Consider the following 19918-nt stretch of genomic DNA (forward strand, 5'->3'; position numbering starts at 1 on the left):
ATATCCGTCCGCAAATCCTTTTTTTTTGGCGGGGAAAAGGCGAGAGCGTGGGCGTAGTAGAGTAATAGGGTCTGTCGCAGCCGCCGACAGCGCAGTCAGAGAGAGAGGGGGCCAACCCTGGACGCCACTTTGATAATGACTCGTCCCCTGATTGGTCCAGCCCGCGCGATCGGCGCCCTGCTTCCGTAAACCGCGAGTGTAAGAGGGCGCCCGACGCGGGGCCGGCGTCACGTGGCCACGCCGACGGCGTAGGAGGGCGGTGCCGTCCTCCGTATCTGCGGTGCCGCAGTTGAATGGATTGGAATGTATCGTATCGCCTCTTCATGCCTCTTTCATGCCCACCTCCAGGAGTACAGAAACTGTACAGTATTATTGCATTCCCATATTATTCCTGATTATTGAGCCACGGGGAGAATACATTTGATTCCCGAATGCAATTCAAAACAGATTATTGCATCGGGTTATTGCAGCGATGCAGTTGGGCTTACGACTGCTGAAGACCCCCAATAGCCGTCCCTGTCAGCCTTCAGGCCAATTCGGGTGATACCGTACCTAGGCACGTCAGTCGTGCCTCTTTGCCCCCCGAGCCAGCGCTCTGAGCCGGCCGTGGCAATCCTCTGTCTGATGCTTCCTTCCCCTGTCTAATAGAAGTCCTCATTTAAAGAATAAAGGACCCTGGTTCTCTTCAGTTCGTCCCTTTTCTTCTGCTTTCTTCCATCACCCAAAAAATAGCCCGAGGAAAGCTGATCTCGCCGCCATATATCGCTCACGTGGTCGCCTTCCAAGACGTCCTGACCGATAGAGATAAAAGAATCCATATAATAACCCCAATAAAGACCACCGCTAACTCCTCCCCTTTCTCCCTCAATCAACTCCTGATCTCACAAGCCCGAAAATCCCAACTTTTATTGGAACCCTTTGTTTTGTTATGAGAACCCCGAGGTCTCGCACAAGATCTGGCGCTAGGTTCCTCCCTGCGGATCTGGTACAGTCAGCATCCCGAATCTGGGGAAGGAGTTCGGCATCCCACCGGAGAAATCGCGCAGTCGTGGACTGACTGAGTCACATGATGCTAGCTAGCTACCTAGGTACCTAGGTAGGTAAGTCCCACCGCCCGTTGAAACCCACCCTTGGACAGGACCCTTTCCCGAAATCATCGCAGGATGCGATATGCAACAAAATCATGGTGTCACGACCATGTGACCATCAAAGCCTCCCATGATGCGCGCTGATGCGATGTGCAACAAAACTCCCATTTCACGGGCTCAATATCACGTGTTTGGTTGAATATCCACCCACCTCTTGAATCTTTCATTCTGAACTGAAAAATCATGCAAGTCAGATAGTTTGGTAGATTCCTATGATGCTTCTAGTATTCTACCTTTCATAACAATGCATCCCATCCATTTAAACCATACGCGCCAGAGGTATCTTCCAAAAATGTGAAAACAAAAATGCAATCCAGGTATTCATAACATCATGATGAGCAAAGATCTCCTCTCTGCCTCTTCTCATAACTCAAGATCTCTCTTCCCTCCCGACTCCGTGATCCGCGCCCCCTTGAAATCAATCGCTCCCGCAGCCCGCTCCTCGTCATAATCACTCCCTAGCATATCAGTCCCATACGCCATAGACCCGGGGACCTCATCGCCGACCTCCATCCAGACGTCGCTCATCGCCGGGACCGGGAAGAGATAACACAGGAGCCAGTACACGCCCGCCGCCACCAGAAACCCGCAGAAGAAGTTCAGCCTGTAGATATAGTTCGCGCCCATCGGGATCCCCGGCCGGATGACGCCCACGAACCCGACGATATTGATGAGGATCCCCGAGATGTAGGCGGCGTAGGCGCGCCACGAGAACCCGCCGTGGTAGAAGTACGGCGAGCCTTTGCGGGCCGAGTACAGGTCTTTGATCTGGAGGTAGCCCTTGCGCACAAGATAGTAATCGCAGACGATGACGCCGGCGATGGAGCTGAGGAACACGCTGTAGGCCGAGAGGTAGGTGGTGAAGTTGTTGGCGGTGGAGAGCAGGTGCCATGGGCACATGCAGAGACCGACTAGGGCGCAGATGTAGCCGCCGCGGCGGATGTTCAGGTAGCGCGGGACGAGCGCAGTCATATCGGTCCCGGCTGAGACGCTATTCGCGGCGATGTTCGTGCCGAGCTGAGCAAGAGAGAAGGCGAATGCAACGAAGAACACGCCGGCCCGGTTTTGATGCGTCCCTTCATCGAGGAATGACTGCAGGAGATCGAGTGGGTTCCAAATGGCTTGGCCGAAAATCACCATGGATGACGAGGAAACTATTATACCAATGAAGGATGTGATTCCAAATCCAACGGGGATAGAGATGAGTTGAGACCAGAAGGCATCCTTCGGCTTGCGCGCAAAACGGGCAAAATCCGGGTCGTTCTATAACAGAATGTTAGAGGCATTTGACCTTCGAAAAACAAGAGACTACATACCACAATAAGAGTCGCGAAATTGGCAATTGATGACATGATACCACTGACTATGCCCCATCCCAACTCGGACCCGTGTGAAGTAGCCGGTTGCTTCACGATTGGTCCAATCCCTTTTGCTCTGACAATGGCCCAGATGAAGAAAGCGATTCCAGCCGTGGGGACGACGTACGCCTTGACAGTGAACAAGTGACGGATCTTATGAACCGGGAACCAGATCGCGGGCAAGGAGCAGAGCCAGAAGATGAAGAAAGAGACAAAATCGCGAGTCGTGGTCCCCGAGCTAGGAATGCCATTGGGGATCCTGTCGAACGAAGGCCAGATGGCACTGATCATGAGACGGACGCATTCTCCACCAATCCAGGCCTGGACGCCGTACCAGATACACGCCATCGCCGCTCTGTTGAAAACTGGCCATAGAGCACCCCAGGTGCCGAAGCTGGCACGTGTGACCACAGGGAATGAAATGTGGTATGTTGCTCCAATTCTTCCGGTCAAGACGATAAAGCAAGCGGCGATGCTGTAACCTATCCAGACACAGATCCAAGACATCCACCAAGAGAGGCCATTAGAGGTGATCATAGAAGAGGAAATCATCCAGGTATTCTAATCTGATGTTAGCACTCCAGAAATTATCCCTCCAAAACTTGATAAGTGACCTACAATATTGAAAGAATCGGCAATCCAGAACCCGACAAAGTTCCAAGGACCCCACTGGCGACGCTCGGGTTCGACTATTGGAAAAATCAGTGAGTTTCCCAAAGTCTCATCAATTATTCGACATACCAGGCCTTAAATCATGGTTGTTCAACATCAACTGGGCGTTGGTTAACCCCGGCTCACTATCCACCGCTAACTTATCCACCAAGTGAGCAAGCCTAGTCGACTTGACTCTCTCCATGATGATATCAAATAAGTAGGACTCGTCAGAACAGTGGTGGACGACTTGAGAAACTTGATTTCCAGGAGGGAAATCAGAAGATATTGTACCGAATGAGATGTCCAAAGAATCGTTGGCCCGACGCCTGGCTTGTTGGAAGTCAGTGGATGGACCAGCCAGTAGCGGTGCTGATTCTGCGTCGGTGGAACTCCTTGGCACTCGAAGACGTTGGCCTCGACCCGAGCTATCAGGTCCTGGCTCTTCATCTCTTGAAGTGGGCATTGTACGGATTATATGCATTCAAGTGCATGAATCGAAGACGGTCAGGGACGGACTAGGCCCATCAAAAATACAAGGAGTAAGGATGCTAGCAAGGAAAGGAAAGAGACCGCGGAAAAGAGAGAATAATTATTGTTACATATGGAACGATGCAGCCTGTCGTCGTTCTTCTGCATCGATTCGATTCTCGTGCACTACTCTTATCTGGCAGAGGCGGCTCCAGCGCGGCGTGGGGAAAGGCACGTCGTCCAGAGCCTTTTCGGCAGCCGCGGCCTGAGGCTTGCCGCACCACCAATCACCGTTCAGCGGGCGGCTTAAGGTTGAAGCGTTCCCGATGATAAGGCTGGTTTTTATGTGATCCCATCGAGTCAGCCCGCAGAGCACTTTGCGGGGAAGGACGTAACCAAATCACAAATACCGTAACAAAACAAAGCCCAGATAACTCCATCACCGCTCAACATATGGAAACTAGGGTCGGTATCTCCGAATAGTGCATTTGCTTATCAAGTGAGTAATACCCATAATGCAGCATTCTTTTAAATACACGGTACAGCCAAAGAGGATGCATTGCCGTCACATGATGCAGTCACTGACCATCTCGGAAGAGATATACACAACCAACATCCTCACCGTGGCACCTTGAATTCCACTGGAAGTTTTGGCCACTATCACAGGACTCACTGATCGGGAGACGTGCGTCGGTTTTCCGTGAAGGTAGGAGGAACATTCATCGGATGTGCCATCATCAGTGCGCAAGTTTGGGAAACGCTGTTTTCGACGGCCTGGAATTTTTGAATGGAAAAGGGCCATCTGATATCAACAGAAGAGCCAGTCAGAACGCAATTGCGAGACTAGCTAGATGGTAATCACTGATTGATGCTAGCTGATATAGTATCTCTAACTGTGAGGTGCGGTGTCACTGATTGTGATCGGGGGGGTTCGAAGAAGTGATCTCGACATTGTTCAGCTCGTATGCGCAACACATTCAGGCGAAGATATGAATGTATGTTTGAGCTAATGCTATGCGTGATATACAGACGAGTACACGGCAGATCATCTGGCTCTATGTCCACTCATTATATAACCCCGTGTCATGTAGAGGAGCGCTTCCCAGCCCCTTCAGACCAGAATTCTCCGATTCGATCCAAGAAGTATAGGCCCTCCACTAACCCTAATGATCAGAACAAGTCATAACATAGACTGAAGCCAGAACGAGACAGGACATCGACAGGACCTCTGCAGATATTAAGTCGGTAGGTGAGTAAGGTAGTGTCTTAGTACGAAACCCCTAGAGAAGGTCACTACAATACCTGCATACCTACTTTCAACCATGAATCGTTCATTCCACACCTCACAGCCACTTTGTATACATGGAACCAGCCACTCGCCATCTCTCTAACGTGTCGCGTATGCATAAACCATCGATAAGATCGAGTCATAAGACAGACCAGCGCGCATGTATTGGGGGTATCCTTGCGTGATAGAGTGCCATCTGTCACTGACCAAGGAGAGCGACGACCAGAAGTACGCACCTGAGCAATTACTTGAAATAAATAAACAAATAATGAAATCTCGGAAAGTAACGGCAGTGTTCGGTTGAATGATATGTCGAGGTTCTTTTTTTCCATGGCACTCTTTTAAGGTTGATGTTGTTCATGTTGTGGCACTCTGGATGCTGGCTCGAGCGTGATCAAAGAGGGAGGGAGGGGACCAGATCCATGCCCCTGGGTTACCCCGCAATATAAACAAAACAGCCCAGAGTTCCAGTTTAACCCTGGTCAGATCATGAGATAACGAGGAATATAATCGTTGTTTGTTCTTTTGCCAAGTACTCGCCATGTCATGTAGAGCAGCTTCCCAGCCCCGCCTCTCGGATCAGAATTCTCCGATTCGATCCAGGTGCAAACGGTTCATTTGCACTGACCATCGCAACAGGAAGTAGCTAGCATTAATGAGATAGAGTATTATAGACTAAGACTAATGCTTAAGGCTTTTATGAAAATGTCACACGATTGAAGTTGGCCGATATGTGTCAAGTCTGGCTTGACCCTAAGGGGATTCGGTCCGTTACATGAAGTGAATGCGAAAAGCCTATGTTTGGTTTGTCGGAGACAAACTACTCAGCAATCTAGATACTAGTCTGTAGAATTCCAAGATCATGTTTCGGGAATAAGTAGAGAGAGAGCTCGCCAGTTTCTGGCTTGCCTTTCTAGATTATCCATCTATTCTATCCTTGGACCCCTAAGCAGGAGATATCTGACGAAGAAAGATGAAGACCTTCATGCTTTCGAGCATATTAGTTGCATTATGCGTGTCTGCTCATCAGAGTGGTTATGGCCAGTGTATAAGGCACCTCTATTCCAAGCCAGAGAAAGAGAAATACTGACGAGAATAGGTGGAGGTAAAGGATGGAGAGGAGCCACGGCTGTGAGTGATACCCCCTTGATGAAGGCTTTCATGACTAATACGTTGAGAGTGTGCTTCTGGATACACTTGTACTCGTAGCAGCGTATACTTCTCTCATTGTCTACCTACTAGTGGGAAGAGGAGTGGTGAGTTCTCTTGAAGCTTCTTATTTGGTAGAACCCTAGGATATCTGATTTAACTCGAGAAACAACTGGGAGATCGGAGGAATAATAACATGTGGAACGCATTACTAAAGACATAACATAACTAACAAATACAACTACAGGAACTGGACAGACGAAATATGGTCAGTCTTCCCTGTTCCAGGGATAAATTTGGCTAACTCATCATAAGCCGGTGTGAATATCGCGGGATTCGATTTTGGTTGTGGAACAGATGGGAGCGATACTATCGCAGATGCTGCTCCACCCCTCGCATCTCTCGGTGGAGCCGATGGCGCTGCACAGATGTCACATTTCGTCAAGGACGACAACCTCAACATCTTCCGATTGCCAGTCGGCTGGCAATATCTGGTTGGCGGCACGCTTGGAGGACCATTGGATTCTGCAAACTTTGCAAAATACGATCAGCTTGTTCAGGCATGCCTAGCTACTGGTGCATCTTGCATCATCGATATTCACAACTATGCTCGATGGAATGGGGGAATCATTGGGCAGGGCGGACCAACGAATGATCAATTCACGGATCTTTGGCGGCAGCTTGCAACCAAGTACGGGAACACTTCAAACATTATATTCGGCTTAATGAATGAACCTCATGATGTTGATATCACCCAGTGGGCGAGCACTGTTCAGGCGGCTGTCACAGCAATTCGAAAAGCAGGAGCAACAACTCAAATAAGTCGGGTTCCCATCGATCTCGTAAGAGATCTTAGCTCACACTGTCTATAGTTCTCCTCCCAGGAAACGACTATACCTCTGCTGGGGCTTTTGTCCCTAACGGCTCGGCAGCAGCACTAGCTAAAGTAACCAACTTGGATGGGAGCACAACGAATCTCGTCTTCGACGTGCACCAGTACCTCGATTCTGATAAATCCGGCACTAATGCAGAATGCGTGACAAACAACACCGCAGATGCATTCACACCTCTCGCGACATGGTTACGGGCCAACAATCGGCAAGCACTGAACACAGAAACCGGTGGAGGAAATGTGGCTTCATGTGAAAAGTATCTGTGTGAACAGCTTGATTATCTCAAGTAACTTCATTCTCCCATCTGCTCCGAGTCAGGAAACTAACATATATACCTCCCTTCTCAGTGCGAACTCTGATGTCTACCTCGGATACCTTGGATGGGCAGCTGGATCCTTTAGTACCTCATACGGTGAAGCTTCATAAGTTCCCCAAATCTGGCCAAACAATGTTCCTAACGATATATCTTAGTCTTGAGCGAAGTCCCAACCGGAAATGACACTAGCATGAAGGACACTGCACTTGTGAAGGCCTGTATTGCAAGATAGGCGACGCTGAAGAATCCAGTGCTGGACGCTGATGGAGGAGATGCCCGTGTCACTCCTTGGGCCTCTGTGCAAACTATCTTCATGTACATATGATTTCTCGCACTAACGAATCTCACAAACTTTGTAAATAAACCCAACTATTGATCCCTTGCTTCATTCGCACATGCCTCGAAATTAAGGGGAGTTCGAATGAAGCTGCGATTACTCCAAAAGGCGGTTCTGCTGTTGGCTGATCATGATGCTCGGTAAATAATCACCGTCGAAATGTGATCGGGGGGCATCCAAGAGATCTCCCAGATTCACATGCGGGCCACTTCTACCCGCAATAAATTACTGGGATTTAGGCCCGTTTTAGGGCCGATTTGTCCATCTTGAAATCTGGGGAAGGTCAGGTGCCGGAATAATGGAACCAAGCATGCCGACCGCAATGACTTTTAGGGGGCCAAGCTTTCTGCAACTTGCTCTCGGAGCTGCGGCTCGTTCAGGCATTGATAGTCCTGTCATAGCCACTTGACCCAGGATTCCCCGCATGACCCCAGGTTTTAGATCACAGCCGGTTTTCCCGCATGCTTGGGATAAGGCTGATGGCGATGATGTTGCAGGTAACAATGCCTGTCATCTCTACCCGGATCGAGGACTCCAGACTTCCGAGTCATACACGAGAACCCCCGGAGATGTTGAATATCCATTTATGCTATGAAATGGAGCTGAGGGAGATTTGTGAGAGAAATGAGCGGACAGTGTAGGTGAATTGATATATGAAATGCAGCCGGATTGAAGGGTATAGTTGACCATAGATTATCTTCAGTGCTTTGGAAATTTCTGCTAAGGAGTTTGAGGTGAAACAGCAAATATAGGTAGACTATGTAGTAAACTGCGAGTCGTCACAAGGATCTTCCAATTCAGCACTGCGACTGTTCAAGTTTTTGTTTCGGATTGGTGGGCAGCAAGGCCTCTTCATTCTTCCTATCAAATAAGTGATCTGGGACGACAGACATAGAAAACCGTTCACATACAATCAATTTCAGACCGTATAGACGCAACCGACCAATCATTTTCGTATCTCACATAATGACTTATTATTTGCTAAAGAAGCTCGTAATTTTCTGAGTCCCTTTTTCTTTGTTTGTAGCCTTCTTTGGGCTTGTGGTTTTATTGTTTGTGGCACTTCTCGACTTCCCTTTTGGGGGAGGCGAGACTTTGCTTGGGCTTGGAGATGTCTTCGAAACCTTCGTGGGCGGTTCTTCGGCGGGTACATCTTCCAATTCTCTCTTAATTCCTTGTTTGGTCTCAGGCGTGGGAATAGGTAGTGGAGCATTGTCTTCTGTGCCGTTGTGATCTATTGTTCTGCGGTCTTCTCCTGGCTCATGCTTGATTTGAACCGATGGATTTTTCTTCTCCACATTGTCAGTCAACTTGTCATCAGAGATGCCAGACTTTTTTCCAGCTGCCGCTTTCGAACTGCCTTTCGCAGCCCCCTTTGAGAAGAAATTGGCAATATTGGATTTGTTCTCGCTGCTGGCGATTGGGATAATAAATGTTGGCGAGTCGTTGCCAACTTTTCCCACATCTCTCGAGACAGGATAGACATCCAGTTCCCCTTCGAATGGTTTCAAAAGACTTTGGAGCTCCTTTGACCATGACGATCTCTTTGGGTCAAGCCAAGTTCGGATTTCCTCTGAGCCGTTTTCGAGGATAACAGGCATCCGGTCGTGAAGGAAACTTAACTGCTTGTTCGATGAAGTTGTGATGACTGTATATGTGTATATCTTCTCATCCGAGCCTTCATATTGAACGCAGTCCCAAAGTCCAGCAAAGCACATCAGTTGTCCATCTTTCCGCTTGACGTAATGTGGTATCTTCTCTTTGCCCTTCTTCAACCATTCATAAAAGCCTTGCGCGATGACAACGCAACGCTTCTTCTGCTTCATCGTGGTCCACATGCCCTTATCCTCGGCCAAGGAATCGTCTCGACAGTTAATGGTCTTCATCATGGATCCATAGTCGGGATTGCGCTTCGTCCAGAACGGGATAAGTCCCCATTTCATGGACTGTAATTTATATCGAATTTCCCCTTGCTCTTCCTCACGGACTTCCGGCGGGGCCTGCTCCTCTGGGACTCCCTCACTCGTCTTATGTTGTCTAGATCCATAACCCCAGTCTGGTGTATCGGCACGGTAGACAATTCCATGATAGCCGGGCGCAAAGTTGTAACTCTGTCTGGGGGCATCTTCGCCGTCGTCGTCAGGAGCTTCAGCTACCGGCATGTGCTCATTTTCAAGATAGGCGCGGACCTGGGAAGGTCGCTGGCGATTGTCAGACAGAATCATCCTCAAAAAGTATCCTTACTTACCAAAGCCAACGAATAGCGTCCACACATGATGGCAGATCTCACATGGCTGTTGAGTTGTCAGGTGAAAGGAAGCTCGCGGCTTTCGCTGATATCATGGATAGAATTATCCGTCAACCAAAGGACCAATCAGAATACCGATTAGAAATATCACATTTCCCTTTCATATCAATTCACATGTATCAAGTCAGAAAGGCTCCCGTGAATTTAGAAGCTAAAGAAGACTTGAATTTGGATATGGGTTCTGCCTAGGTAGGTAGTCTCGGCGCAGTACTATGTTACCTATGTAGTGGCCAACCCCCGCGTACTCCGGAAAGAGGGATTACTAAGCCAGCCTTTTGCTTCGATCTGCATTCAGAGAGCTATCACACGACCCGCGAGATTGGCCAGAGCTTCTGAGCTTCTCAAAAGTCTTAATAACAATTCTGTTTCGACATTGTTCAGATACTCTAATGACCAACATAGGTATAAATCCGACTTCACCAGCTTGATGGTTTGTTTGGAAAAAAGGTAAGAGGAGGTAGGAGCATGTCCCGGGAGATCCAATAGGAATTACAACTCATAGGTTGATTGCAAGCAACAGCTGCTCTTCAGTCTCAACATGCCCTGCTCTAGATGCCGAACGTTGTATCCTCCAAATTGAAATGGGGATCTCAACATCTCTCCTCACATATATGCATGGTTGGCAATTTGAAGTTTTTATTTTTTTCAATTGAGCTCCTGAGATGCCATTGTTTTTCGGAGTACAACTTGCCAACCGACAAGAGATCGCAAAGCCCGCAAAGTCTCCCTGACCATGATTCCCATAGACGCTCAAATTCCCTACGCTCTCGACATAACACCCCAAGCCCGAATGATGTTGTCAGTGTACCCAGCAAACAAGGTCTGACCATCCGCACTCCATGCCAAGCTAACACACTCTGGCTCTCTGCTCTTCTTGCCGACAGCCTGGAATTCAGGCTTCAGCTCATCGACCTTGCTCTTCTTCTCCAAATCAAAGATAATGATGCTGCTGGAAGTGGCAGCGCAGAGCCAGTAACGGTTGGGAGAGAAAACGAGGGCGTGGATCTCATCACCAGCGTTCAAGGAGTAGAGGTGCTTTGACTCGTTCAAGTCCCAGAGCATGGTAGTTCCGTCCTTTCCACCGGAAGCGCAGAGGGATCCATCGGGAGAGATGGTGACGGTGTTAATGTAGCCACTGTGTCCGATGTGGTCGGTTTGCAGTCGGCAGGAGGAGAGCTCCCAGACCTATTTACTTTCTCAGCGTTATTCCCTCCTAGTGATTGGGTACAAGATAAAAATAGAAGGCATGCGAAGGTTTGTATCAGTGCAATGGTGTTAGTTTGTCTCATGGCTTGGTCTCCCAGGCTCTGAAGTAGCAAATACTTTTAAGTTGCGTAGCATCATGTAATCTTCGCATGCCTCCAATTGAACCCAGATGAAAATTGCTCACCTTCACAAGCTTGTCCCAACCGGAGCTGACAATGACAGGGTTCTGGGGGTTCGGGCTGAATCGAACGCAAGAGACCCAGTCGCTGTGTCCCTTCTCAGTGATGGTGAACTTGCAGTCTCCGAGAGTGTTCCACAGCTTGATGGTTCGGTCGCGAGATCCAGAAACGATTTGTCTGTTGTCGGCCGAGAAGGAAACGGAGAGGACATCGTTGGTGTGGCCAACGAATCGACGGGTGGTGGTACCGGTAGCAAGCTCCCAGAGACGGAGAGTCTTGTCCCAGGAAGCAGAGAGGGCGTATGCACCGTCAGAGGAGATGACCTAAATCTCAATCTCAGCAAATTTTCCAATGAGCTCCGAGATTAAATCTCGGGCCATAGAAAGGGGTAACCTACACAGTCAGAGACAATGTGAGAGTGACCGTGCAGAGATCGCTTTGGGTAACCGTAGGCAGTCTCGTCGCGGGTCAAGTTCCAGATGATGAGAGTCTTGTCGCGGGAACCTGACAGGAGCATGTTGGGGTTTTCAAGAGAGGTCGCGAGGGAGGTAACCCATCCGCTGTGACCCTCAAGGGTGCCCTTGAGAATGAGTTGTTCCGTCATGTTGAGGGATCGTTTGGGCGTTGCTCAATCGATTTGCGACGTCGGTTGAAGAGGGGATTCAAAATCTCTGGAATTTTGAATTCAATGTGGGATTTCTAGGGCCTCGCTTAGTATAGCCTGGAAAGGCCCCATGAGCTTCGGCGTCGGCATGGGCGAGGCCTGCTCATAGAACGTCAAAACCAATCAAATGACCAGATCTCATTTCGAGTTATGTTGAATTAAAATGATTATTAAAGAGTATCATTTCCATCCTGTATACCTACCTAGGTAGCTACATCGTTGTTGGGGGCACTCGTACAAGGTACCTATAGGTAGGGCTTACCTAAGTGCCTATAATCACGTGACAATCGCAATGCCGTCTCGAAGCTCTGTGCCATCGTAGTCTCCAGGTACCTAGCTTCATAGCTACATGACGTCTAACCTTATGTTAATATCCAAACTTACCATAACCATCTAGCAGCACCGCGCTGAGAGATTCTCGTCCGTTGGATCTGTTTAAAGATGATTCTGGGCTCGATGAGCCAGTTTAGGCAATTCCTACCCTTCTGTCCGGTGTAAGATAAGGTTGAGAAGCGATTGCAAGGAAATCAGTGATCCCTCTTGCATTACTAATAACAGTCAATTCTGTCCCTGAACCCTCCAAAAGTATCATATGCCTCCATTGTTGCAGCCTCCGTTATTGCAGCTTTATTGGACTTTTCCATTTGGGGAATTGAAATTATTCGGCATCCATGGCAGTTGACCGGCATAACTTTGACACCCACAACAGTAAACACGGTAGATATGTTTCTATCTGCGTCCTGATCTGATAATATCGGAAAACGGATATGTATTGTCAAGAGCTTCCGGGGGTTTGGTAATGTACAGTGTGATATCCCATCGTGCTCCGTGTTGACCGCGCCATATCTGATCCCTCCAAATATTTCCCCAGGCTCCCAACTGACTGCTCACTCCATCTAAGAGCTATTCAAGTCTCTCTATTCTCTATGCCGCTGCATTTGCCGCTCTCTGTTCCTCCAACTTCGCGTAGTACTGGTCGCGGTGGCGGACGGCGGGAACGTGGTAGCCGTACCTAGATGAATTATTAGGGATTTGATATCGCAGAATATAGAAGATATGGAGATATTAGCCATACCACCAGGCGTATCCAGCTGCTGATCCGAATCCTGTTCAACATAGCGTTAGCCGTTACCGACCTATTCCAGAAAGCCAATTGCCCCTTCAGCCAGACACAATCCCCGCGACTGTATTTCCTCGACGGATCCACGCAATAGGACTTCGATAGCACTCACCGAAAGCGACGCTGAGGTCAAGGATGAGGCCCTTTCGGAGCATCTGTCGATACAAAGTAAGCTTCATATCCCGGAGTTTCCAGATTGCGACAACGGAATCCGCGGCAGCGGGACAACGCCTGGAGGTCACTTACTCCGGTAATTGGTGCAATTGCCATTGTGTATAGTTTGTGAACTCTGCGGGAAAGCTCTCAATTGTGATTCTCGATGTTGTATAGAGCGGATGATGTTTGGAAATCGGATGACTTCTACTGACTAGGAGCTACCGTAAGCGAAAAAGCCCGAATAGCAAATCACGTGTCGACCTGTGGACCCTGAGGTGGCATCGGACCTTCACGTTAACAAGTCCAAGCCCAAGGTCGGGGTGCACTTCTTGTGATTGACAAGAAGTCAATGTTTGTCTTGATACCTTACTTTTACGCGTCAACTAGATGAGTGGTAGCCATACTTACACGCGAGCCGGTTCCATCTATCATTTCCCTCAATCATAACACGCCTTCCGCGGGTTACAATCATGGCTCCGATTTCTCCAAGCTCTCTAAAGCGATCAACCCCGTCGCAAAGCGACGACGATATGATGGATGGCCCCGCAAGCAAGAGGAAATGTGTCGAATCGAGTCTCCCTCAATCATCACAGCGCGATGAGCAGCCATTGCCAAACCTTCCAACCAGAGCACTTTTTGACGATGAACCGCGGCAGCTTCTGTTACGAGCAGTCGCACTCGCTCTGGATCATGTGGGGTTCGATGGAGCTTCTCCAGAAGCCATGGAGGCCATGTGCTCCGAAATTGACACATGCCAGTACCCATACCTTTTTGCGGCGGATTAATTTCTGACTTCAAGCAGACGCCACGCGGTTCCTTTCCCAGGTGACCTCGTCTATGCTCAACGCTAGACGGTCACAATCTACTCCCCTCGACTTCAAATACGCCCTCTCTCGGTTTGATTTACCAATCTCATCTTTAGAGCCGCATCTCAAACCTCCAATACCTGCGTCGAAATCGCAAGTCCAGCTTGAGCTAGAGCCAGTGGAGGAACAGAAATTGGGGTCTCAACTTCTATTATTAGGAGAAGAGCTCAATGGCGAATCAGATAAAAGGGCTAAGCCATACATCCCGAAACGATTCCCAGCTTTTCCAAGTAAACATACATACAAGTGGACGGAGAAGGAATCTGAGCGCGAGACGAACCCGAGGAAGATTAGGGAGGAGGCTGCCAAGGTTGCCAGACAGGGTGAAGAGGCATTACGCCGTCTGAACAAATTCAGCAAAGTTGGGAAGGATAAGGACATCAAAAGAACAGCGGAAAAAGATCCGAAGAGCAAGGAGAGGCACGAGTTGTGGGAGATGACAATGGGTACTCTCCTGACTGGCAGATCAGCGGCTCCAAATGGTGCATCCGGTAAGGACAAGGACCATAGTCTGATTGTGAATTCAGAGCGTCGGCATTTCAGGAAAGGTGTTCCAAGGAAGAAAACGGGTACTTTACCGGCAGACACAGTTCGGATTGATATTTGAAGGCGTATCAGGGCTAGGTCGTTGGGATTTGCTGCAGTTTAGCGCGGAGTCTTGGAGGGATTGTCAGAGATAGCATGCGGTTCTTTGGGCATAGTGGACAGTTCTGCTTAATGTAGCTATATGGTTTGTAGGTATACAAGCCAATCCAACAGCGTGGATCTGAAATGGCAATTATGATCCAGCCACACATCTAGGACTCAAGTGCTGAAAGTGACCTTATGAACACCACTTGGTAAAACCGCTGTAGGCCTACGCATTGCGCGCATCGCGTTGATGTAGATTGGTAGATCTCATCTCGGCCTCAACCCTTGGTGTGCCATCTCCCATCCCAAACCTTTCCAAATATCCATCAATGCAACACTCAATCATATCTTCTTCGCAGTCCCCTCCCAAGCCGTCGTCTCCACCATAAACGAGCCCTCTTTATCCCGACACCTAACACACAAATCCACAGTCAGCCAACCATCCATACACACATCCATCCATACATCTATCTTCAAACTCACCTCCGAAACAGTCTCTCCACAGGCCAACACCTCGTCTTACTGTCCCTCGTCACCGGCCTTTCCACTTCACACATATACTGCAGCAGCTCCAACATCTCGCACTTTCCCAGCTCGCCCTCAAAGTCCTTCCGCCGTCTTCCCTTCGCGTTCCCCAGCGTCCGAGCCTCTAACTCTTGCACATCCCAGCTCTCGACCGGTGGTGTCATGATCTTCGTCTTCGTCTTCGTCCTCGTCCTCGTTCAATAACCGCACAACAGCTCCAGCAAGGGAAAAAAAGAGAGATTCGGCGAGGGAGATCGAGAAGGAAGAAAAAAGAGGAGGGGAAAAAAAGCGCCGCAGCAGCGAGGAGATTCGATACGATACGATAATGGCACTATCCAGCACTTCTACTACCTCGGCCGAAATCCAAGGCGCACGTCTACTGCGCGAGATTGCCGTCGATGAGGGAAGTCTAGAATCTGTACGTCCTATCTATCTGTACCTTACCCGAGAGAGAGATGACATCTCAAATCCCATCCCCCTTATCGATAAGCGCGCCCTACATACAAGCAGCTAGCTCACCATCAATACCCGATATATAGTTCCTGAAGGAAGTGCGCGCAACATGCGCTCCACAGCGCGGAAAGACGGGTATTGGAGAGCTGGATCGTATGTGGGAGGCGCATGGCGGGAGACTGGCTATCACGGGACGGGGCATGGCGTTGTTGTATCGGCTGGTTAATTATTTGGTGGGTGAGCGGGGGGGAACGGTCGTGGTGATTGATGTGGATGGGAGGTTTTCGGCGTCGCATTTAACGTGTGAGTTGAGGCATGTGCATGTGTTTAGGACGACGCCGAGGGGGTTGAAGGGGACGTTGGAAGGGGTGGAGAGGTATATGTTGTGGGGTGAGCATGAGAGTAAGGGGAGGGAATGGCTGGGAACGGTAGTTAATGGGGGTGTGGGAGGGGATATCATGTTGGGATGGAGAGGGTGGCTAAGGGTTGAGAGGGAGGAGACGGTGGGTTTTGCACCGGGGATGAGTGCTGAGGAGGCTTTGGGGGAGAGTGAGGCTAGGCAAGAATTTGTGAATTCGAGGGGGTGGAGAGCTGTTAGTGACTTGGGTGAGTTCAGTTGGAGTTAGCAATTAGTTATTGAGCAGATGATGCTCAAGTTAACTCATATAAGAGGAATAACGAGGTCTTTGAACCAAAATCGTTAACATTTCCTGCTGAGATGAACATAGAATCCCGGAGAACGATGGAAGGTATCGGAAACGTGCCCCTATACAGAGATACAGCCATAGATTCCTTAAACGCCTGCTACCATATCCTATTTCACGTTTCATTAGAACATGTAACCGGAGGCGTCTCTCTCCAGAACTACCAACTCAGAGCTTGAACAATTCTGCGGCTTGTCGATTTCCCCTTCGCCGCAAGCGACAACTACTTGGCCTTCTGATCCAATGCACCCGAACCAAATACCTTCTTGACACTATCCAGCTCCTTCATACGAGAGAAGTAAGCACTCAGCTTAGGGAATTCCGGCTTCCCTGCCCATTCAGCACTTGACTCCATTAAGATAGGGATGAGAGCATAATCGGCCAGTGAGATCGCCGACCCAGCCATGAATGGTTCCTCGGCTACAAAAGCCTCCCAAAGCTCCAATTCTCTTTTGAATGCGTCTGTATTAGGTGGAATAGCATGCCATTTCAGCTGGAGTTTGCAAACTTGCTGCAAGCGAGTGAATTGTCTTGCAAGACTGACCTGAGAGCTTGCATTCTTATTTGCTTTCGGCCCGTATACAGAATCGAGGTAGAGAATAATAGCCACGTCTCCTGACACAGTAGACTTGTCCACATCGTTGTCTATAAATTTAACGGTAGGCCTTTCCGGGGTGGCCGATGCTTCCACGCTCGAGCTGCCATTGTTCCGGTTGCAAGACGGGGACTGCCTTTCTTCACTCCAGGAAATTCCATATTCCGCGAGCAAGATCTTGACCCTCGAATCCGCAATGGTGTCACCGGACAAGAAAAGTTTTGGCGAGTTGGTCATGTGAAGGACATCGAAGCCTTCACCGTAGACCTCTGCCCAGTCAAACTCAGTCAAATGGTTCTCCTTGCCAAACGCACGTATCATTTTTTCTGCTTCACATGTGTCTCCATTGATCACTGTTTTAGCATGATCCTTAGACTTAGCCGTGGCACCCTGGCCCCAGATTTTCCGTTGATCCTTGTCAAGGAAGGTCCCGATCATCCTAAACGTCAAAGAGATCCGTCCGCCATTGTAGGCCAGTTCTGCCTTGGATTTTTCCGATGCCATTCGTTTGTCTTGTCGGATACCATGCAGCCAACGCATATTCGTAATCAATCCCATCTTGCACATTGAATTGTGCGGAAGCGGGGCTCTGCATGCCTTGCGGGGTTCGACTGCTTCAGCATCATCGGCAACATTGTTGCTTTTTGGTTGCTTTTTCGTTCGGAAGACCAGTGTTCTCTGCGCGCCAAGACTAACATTGGCAACGAATGTGTTAGGACAAATGTCCAGGGTCTTATCACTATGTTCGGAGATGTAGTCCGTTCCGCTTCGATAAAATTGAATTAACGCATGGTTAACAGGGTGGCCAAGTTTCTTCTCGACTTCCTTCCGAATCAAAGATACAACTGGAGAAAATGGGAGCAAGGGCGGGGATTCATCTGCTGGATGTCGATAAATTGGCACGCTGCCGTCTTCTGCAACCTCGCCTTGAACGGCAACAAGTCGAGGCACTTCTCCGCTTTGGTGAGACATCTTTTGCCATTGCACTTCGTCGCGTACCCTTTCAAATATGCCTTCCAATAAATCATCTCCAAGGAGATTAGTGATTACCGTTGTATCTCCTTCACACATAGGAGCCGATTCTTGAACCGTAGAAGCTTTAGCATTACTTTTTCCCTGGTGATCCTCCTTTCCTGACTCCAGTTTCGCCTTGTTCGCATTTTCTGGGTGAGATGGGCCAGCCTCGATCCTTTCAGGTAAGTTACTAATCCGAGCAGCATCTACAGCTTCCGCTTTGTCTTTGGTTGGAATCTTCTCTAAGGCCTGGGAAGCTGTTTGTGGGGTCGCAGAGCTTGGTGATTTGTGGCCTTTGCTGCCCCCCGATGGCTCTCCAGATTCTGCGGCCGCGGCCGCGGCGACATCTTGGGGGACTCCCTTTGAGTGACGCCGTCGAGATTTGACCTTCGTCTTGACTCTTTCCGGTTTCTTGCCTGAGGCTTCATGCCTTTCCGGTAATTTTGAGTCTTCATCTATATGAGGTTCTTTTGATGGCCGCGACTTAGAAGTTCGACCAGTTTCTGCAACCGTCGCCGGGGCTTGTGATCCAGTTGGAACTGGCTTTGATCGTCGTGAGGATGATGAACTCTTCCGACTCAGATTCATATTAGCCATAAGACTTTCAAGAGATGTAGCTTTCTCTCGTGCGTCTCTGGGGGGAGTTTGCTGTGCGCTAGTTCTTCGCTGCAAATCTCGAATGACGTCCTTGCTGCTCATTATATCGCATCCGGTGAATTCGGTCAACTGCCTTAATGCCTCGTCATGCCTAGCTTTATTCCTATATCCCAGGCAATCATCGATAATGGTGATCGAGTACCCATAACGAGCCGCATCCATCGCCGTTGCAAAGATGCTGATATTGGTCAGAGCACCGCACAGGTAGATCTCCGTCACAAATTTGAACCGCAATGTCTGCACGAGCGTGCCATCTTTGAACGCTGAGTAGTGACTCTTCTGAAATACGAGGTCTCTCGCATTATCCACGTTCTGACAGGCGAGCGGACTCAAGTCTGCCCCGGGTGACCCAGGTAAGGCGACTTGAGTTCTTTGGCCAGGCTCCACCGTCAAAAACGTTTCACTGACAGGTTCTCCCTGCTCCTCTTCGTCGACCTCGTCTAGCAACGACGCACTAGGATCCATTTCAAGGCCGCTAGCCTCAGCCATCTTACTAAAACGCTCAAGTAGCTTATCGGAAGGCCTTGATCGGGTGGCGGAACCTGTCCCAATTCTCCCAGGAGCTTTAAGCAGCTCCCGATCCGTTATAACATTTTCGCTCTCGCCCTCGAGACTGTTCACTGGCCGAGAGGTTTCGAATACAGTTTGAATCCATACCACATCGTTTCCGGAGTCTCGAAATTGCTCCGCAAGGTTGACAACGTTCTCGACAAGATTGAGAGAGTTCTCAGCAGCTAATACGCCGCCGGGTGTAACGAAGTCATTTTGTAGGTTGAGAACCAGCAGGGCCTGGCGCGTTCGAACAATGGGAAGATCGTTCCCGTTTATCTTAAACATGTCTGGCAACCTGCGACGTGTGTATTAGCGGCCGTAGTAGAGATCAGAAGAGGGGCATGAAAGGTGACGGGAAAACTGGCTTTCTCTCCCAACGCCGTTGACGGATCCTTAAACAAAATTCGAACTCACCTTTAGGCACAATACAGCCCAATATTATCTCGTTGAGTATTGATTACTGCAGGAGAGAAAAGCCACAGGGCCGAGAGGAGGGACGCAATGTCGTCTGCACAGGTGATACGGCATATTGATGCCCGATCCTGGGTGTGGTTGCCGTGCGCGTTCAAGGCAGTTCAGAGCATTGACAGGCCTGCTGCAATGCCATGGAAAGTAGAGACTCGGTGGCCAGAGCAGCAAAGGAGGTATACTGTATATAAGAGGGTGAAGCGGTGTTGC

At 49.3% G+C, this 19918-nt stretch overlaps 9 protein-coding genes across 9 annotated transcripts; 3 read left to right on the forward strand and 6 right to left on the reverse strand.

The window, feature by feature from the left end:
- Window positions 1-1511: 1511 nt before the first annotated feature.
- M430DRAFT_100843 (hypothetical protein) lies at window positions 1512-3362 on the reverse strand (the record flags this gene model as incomplete). The annotated part of the gene is made up of 4 exons (XM_024860662.1): window positions 1512-2411; window positions 2465-3067; window positions 3125-3195; window positions 3248-3362. 4 exons carry the CDS (start codon window positions 3360-3362, stop codon window positions 1512-1514), a joined length of 1689 nt encoding a protein of 562 aa, XP_024721744.1.
- A 2539-nt stretch (window positions 3363-5901) lies between these two features.
- On the forward strand, window positions 5902-7506 carry M430DRAFT_50138 (glycoside hydrolase family 5 protein; the record flags this gene model as incomplete). The annotated part of the gene is made up of 7 exons (XM_024868119.1): window positions 5902-5962; window positions 6016-6047; window positions 6097-6157; window positions 6381-6887; window positions 6938-7244; window positions 7306-7370; window positions 7430-7506. The coding sequence occupies 7 exons, from the start codon at window positions 5902-5904 to the stop codon at window positions 7504-7506; spliced, it is 1110 nt and encodes a 369-aa protein (XP_024721745.1).
- Window positions 7507-8336: 830 nt separating this feature from the next.
- M430DRAFT_41784 (hypothetical protein) lies at window positions 8337-10033 on the reverse strand. The gene is made up of 2 exons (XM_024867506.1): window positions 9860-10033; window positions 8337-9812 (listed from the first exon to the last, which is right to left on the reverse strand). Exons 1-2 carry the CDS (start codon window positions 9884-9886, stop codon window positions 8586-8588), a joined length of 1254 nt encoding a protein of 417 aa, XP_024721746.1. The 5' UTR covers window positions 9887-10033; the 3' UTR covers window positions 8337-8585.
- Window positions 10034-10678: 645 nt separating this feature from the next.
- Window positions 10679-11908, reverse strand: M430DRAFT_66170 (hypothetical protein; the record flags this gene model as incomplete). The annotated part of the gene is made up of 3 exons (XM_024869214.1): window positions 10679-11104; window positions 11310-11627; window positions 11702-11908. The coding sequence occupies 3 exons, from the start codon at window positions 11906-11908 to the stop codon at window positions 10679-10681; spliced, it is 951 nt and encodes a 316-aa protein (XP_024721747.1).
- A 984-nt stretch (window positions 11909-12892) lies between these two features.
- Window positions 12893-13358, reverse strand: M430DRAFT_41786 (hypothetical protein; the record flags this gene model as incomplete). The annotated part of the gene is made up of 4 exons (XM_024867507.1): window positions 12893-12980; window positions 13044-13074; window positions 13201-13243; window positions 13335-13358. 4 exons carry the CDS (start codon window positions 13356-13358, stop codon window positions 12893-12895), a joined length of 186 nt encoding a protein of 61 aa, XP_024721748.1.
- A 199-nt stretch (window positions 13359-13557) lies between these two features.
- M430DRAFT_234479 (hypothetical protein) lies at window positions 13558-14842 on the forward strand. The gene is made up of 2 exons (XM_024864905.1): window positions 13558-13997; window positions 14047-14842. The coding sequence occupies exons 1-2, from the start codon at window positions 13715-13717 to the stop codon at window positions 14715-14717; spliced, it is 954 nt and encodes a 317-aa protein (XP_024721749.1). The 5' UTR covers window positions 13558-13714; the 3' UTR covers window positions 14718-14842.
- A 240-nt stretch (window positions 14843-15082) lies between these two features.
- M430DRAFT_101306 (hypothetical protein) lies at window positions 15083-15429 on the reverse strand (the record flags this gene model as incomplete). Its single annotated transcript, XM_024860696.1, has 2 exons — window positions 15083-15152; window positions 15224-15429. 2 exons carry the CDS (start codon window positions 15427-15429, stop codon window positions 15083-15085), a joined length of 276 nt encoding a protein of 91 aa, XP_024721750.1.
- On the forward strand, window positions 15158-16414 carry M430DRAFT_234472 (hypothetical protein). Its single transcript, XM_024864904.1, has 3 exons — window positions 15158-15170; window positions 15235-15683; window positions 15805-16414. Exons 2-3 carry the CDS (start codon window positions 15591-15593, stop codon window positions 16342-16344), a joined length of 633 nt encoding a protein of 210 aa, XP_024721751.1. The 5' UTR covers window positions 15158-15170; window positions 15235-15590; the 3' UTR covers window positions 16345-16414.
- On the reverse strand, window positions 16403-19870 carry M430DRAFT_34742 (hypothetical protein). Its single transcript, XM_024866607.1, has 2 exons — window positions 19655-19870; window positions 16403-19535 (listed from the first exon to the last, which is right to left on the reverse strand). Exon 2 carries the CDS (start codon window positions 19523-19525, stop codon window positions 16646-16648), a length of 2880 nt encoding a protein of 959 aa, XP_024721752.1. The 5' UTR covers window positions 19526-19535; window positions 19655-19870; the 3' UTR covers window positions 16403-16645.
- Between the last annotated feature and the right edge of the window lie 48 nt (window positions 19871-19918).

This window comes from Amorphotheca resinae (genome assembly GCF_003019875.1).
Source record: "Amorphotheca resinae ATCC 22711 unplaced genomic scaffold M430scaffold_5, whole genome shotgun sequence".
NCBI lineage: Eukaryota > Fungi > Ascomycota > Leotiomycetes > Helotiales > Amorphothecaceae > Amorphotheca > Amorphotheca resinae.

Coding starts and splice junctions, on each gene's coding strand:
- M430DRAFT_41784 (XM_024867506.1), bottom strand. CDS start 9,886: ATGTGTGGACGCTATTCGTTGGCTTTG. Junction 9,813..9,859: donor GACGCTATTCGTTGGCTTTG/GTAAGTAAGGAT, acceptor GACAATCGCCAG/CGACCTTCCCAGGTCCGCGC.
- M430DRAFT_234479 (XM_024864905.1), top strand. CDS start 13,715: ATGGCTCCGATTTCTCCAAGCTCTCTAAAGCGATCAACCCCGTCGCAA. Junction 13,998..14,046: donor GTGCTCCGAAATTGACACAT/GCCAGTACCCAT, acceptor GACTTCAAGCAG/ACGCCACGCGGTTCCTTTCC.
- M430DRAFT_234472 (XM_024864904.1), top strand. CDS start 15,591: ATGGCACTATCCAGCACTTCTACTACCTCGGCCGAAATCCAAGGCGCA. Junction 15,684..15,804: donor ATGAGGGAAGTCTAGAATCT/GTACGTCCTATC, acceptor CCCGATATATAG/TTCCTGAAGGAAGTGCGCGC.
- M430DRAFT_34742 (XM_024866607.1), bottom strand. CDS start 19,525: ATGTTTAAGATAAACGGGAACGATCTTCCCATTGTTCGAACGCGCCAG.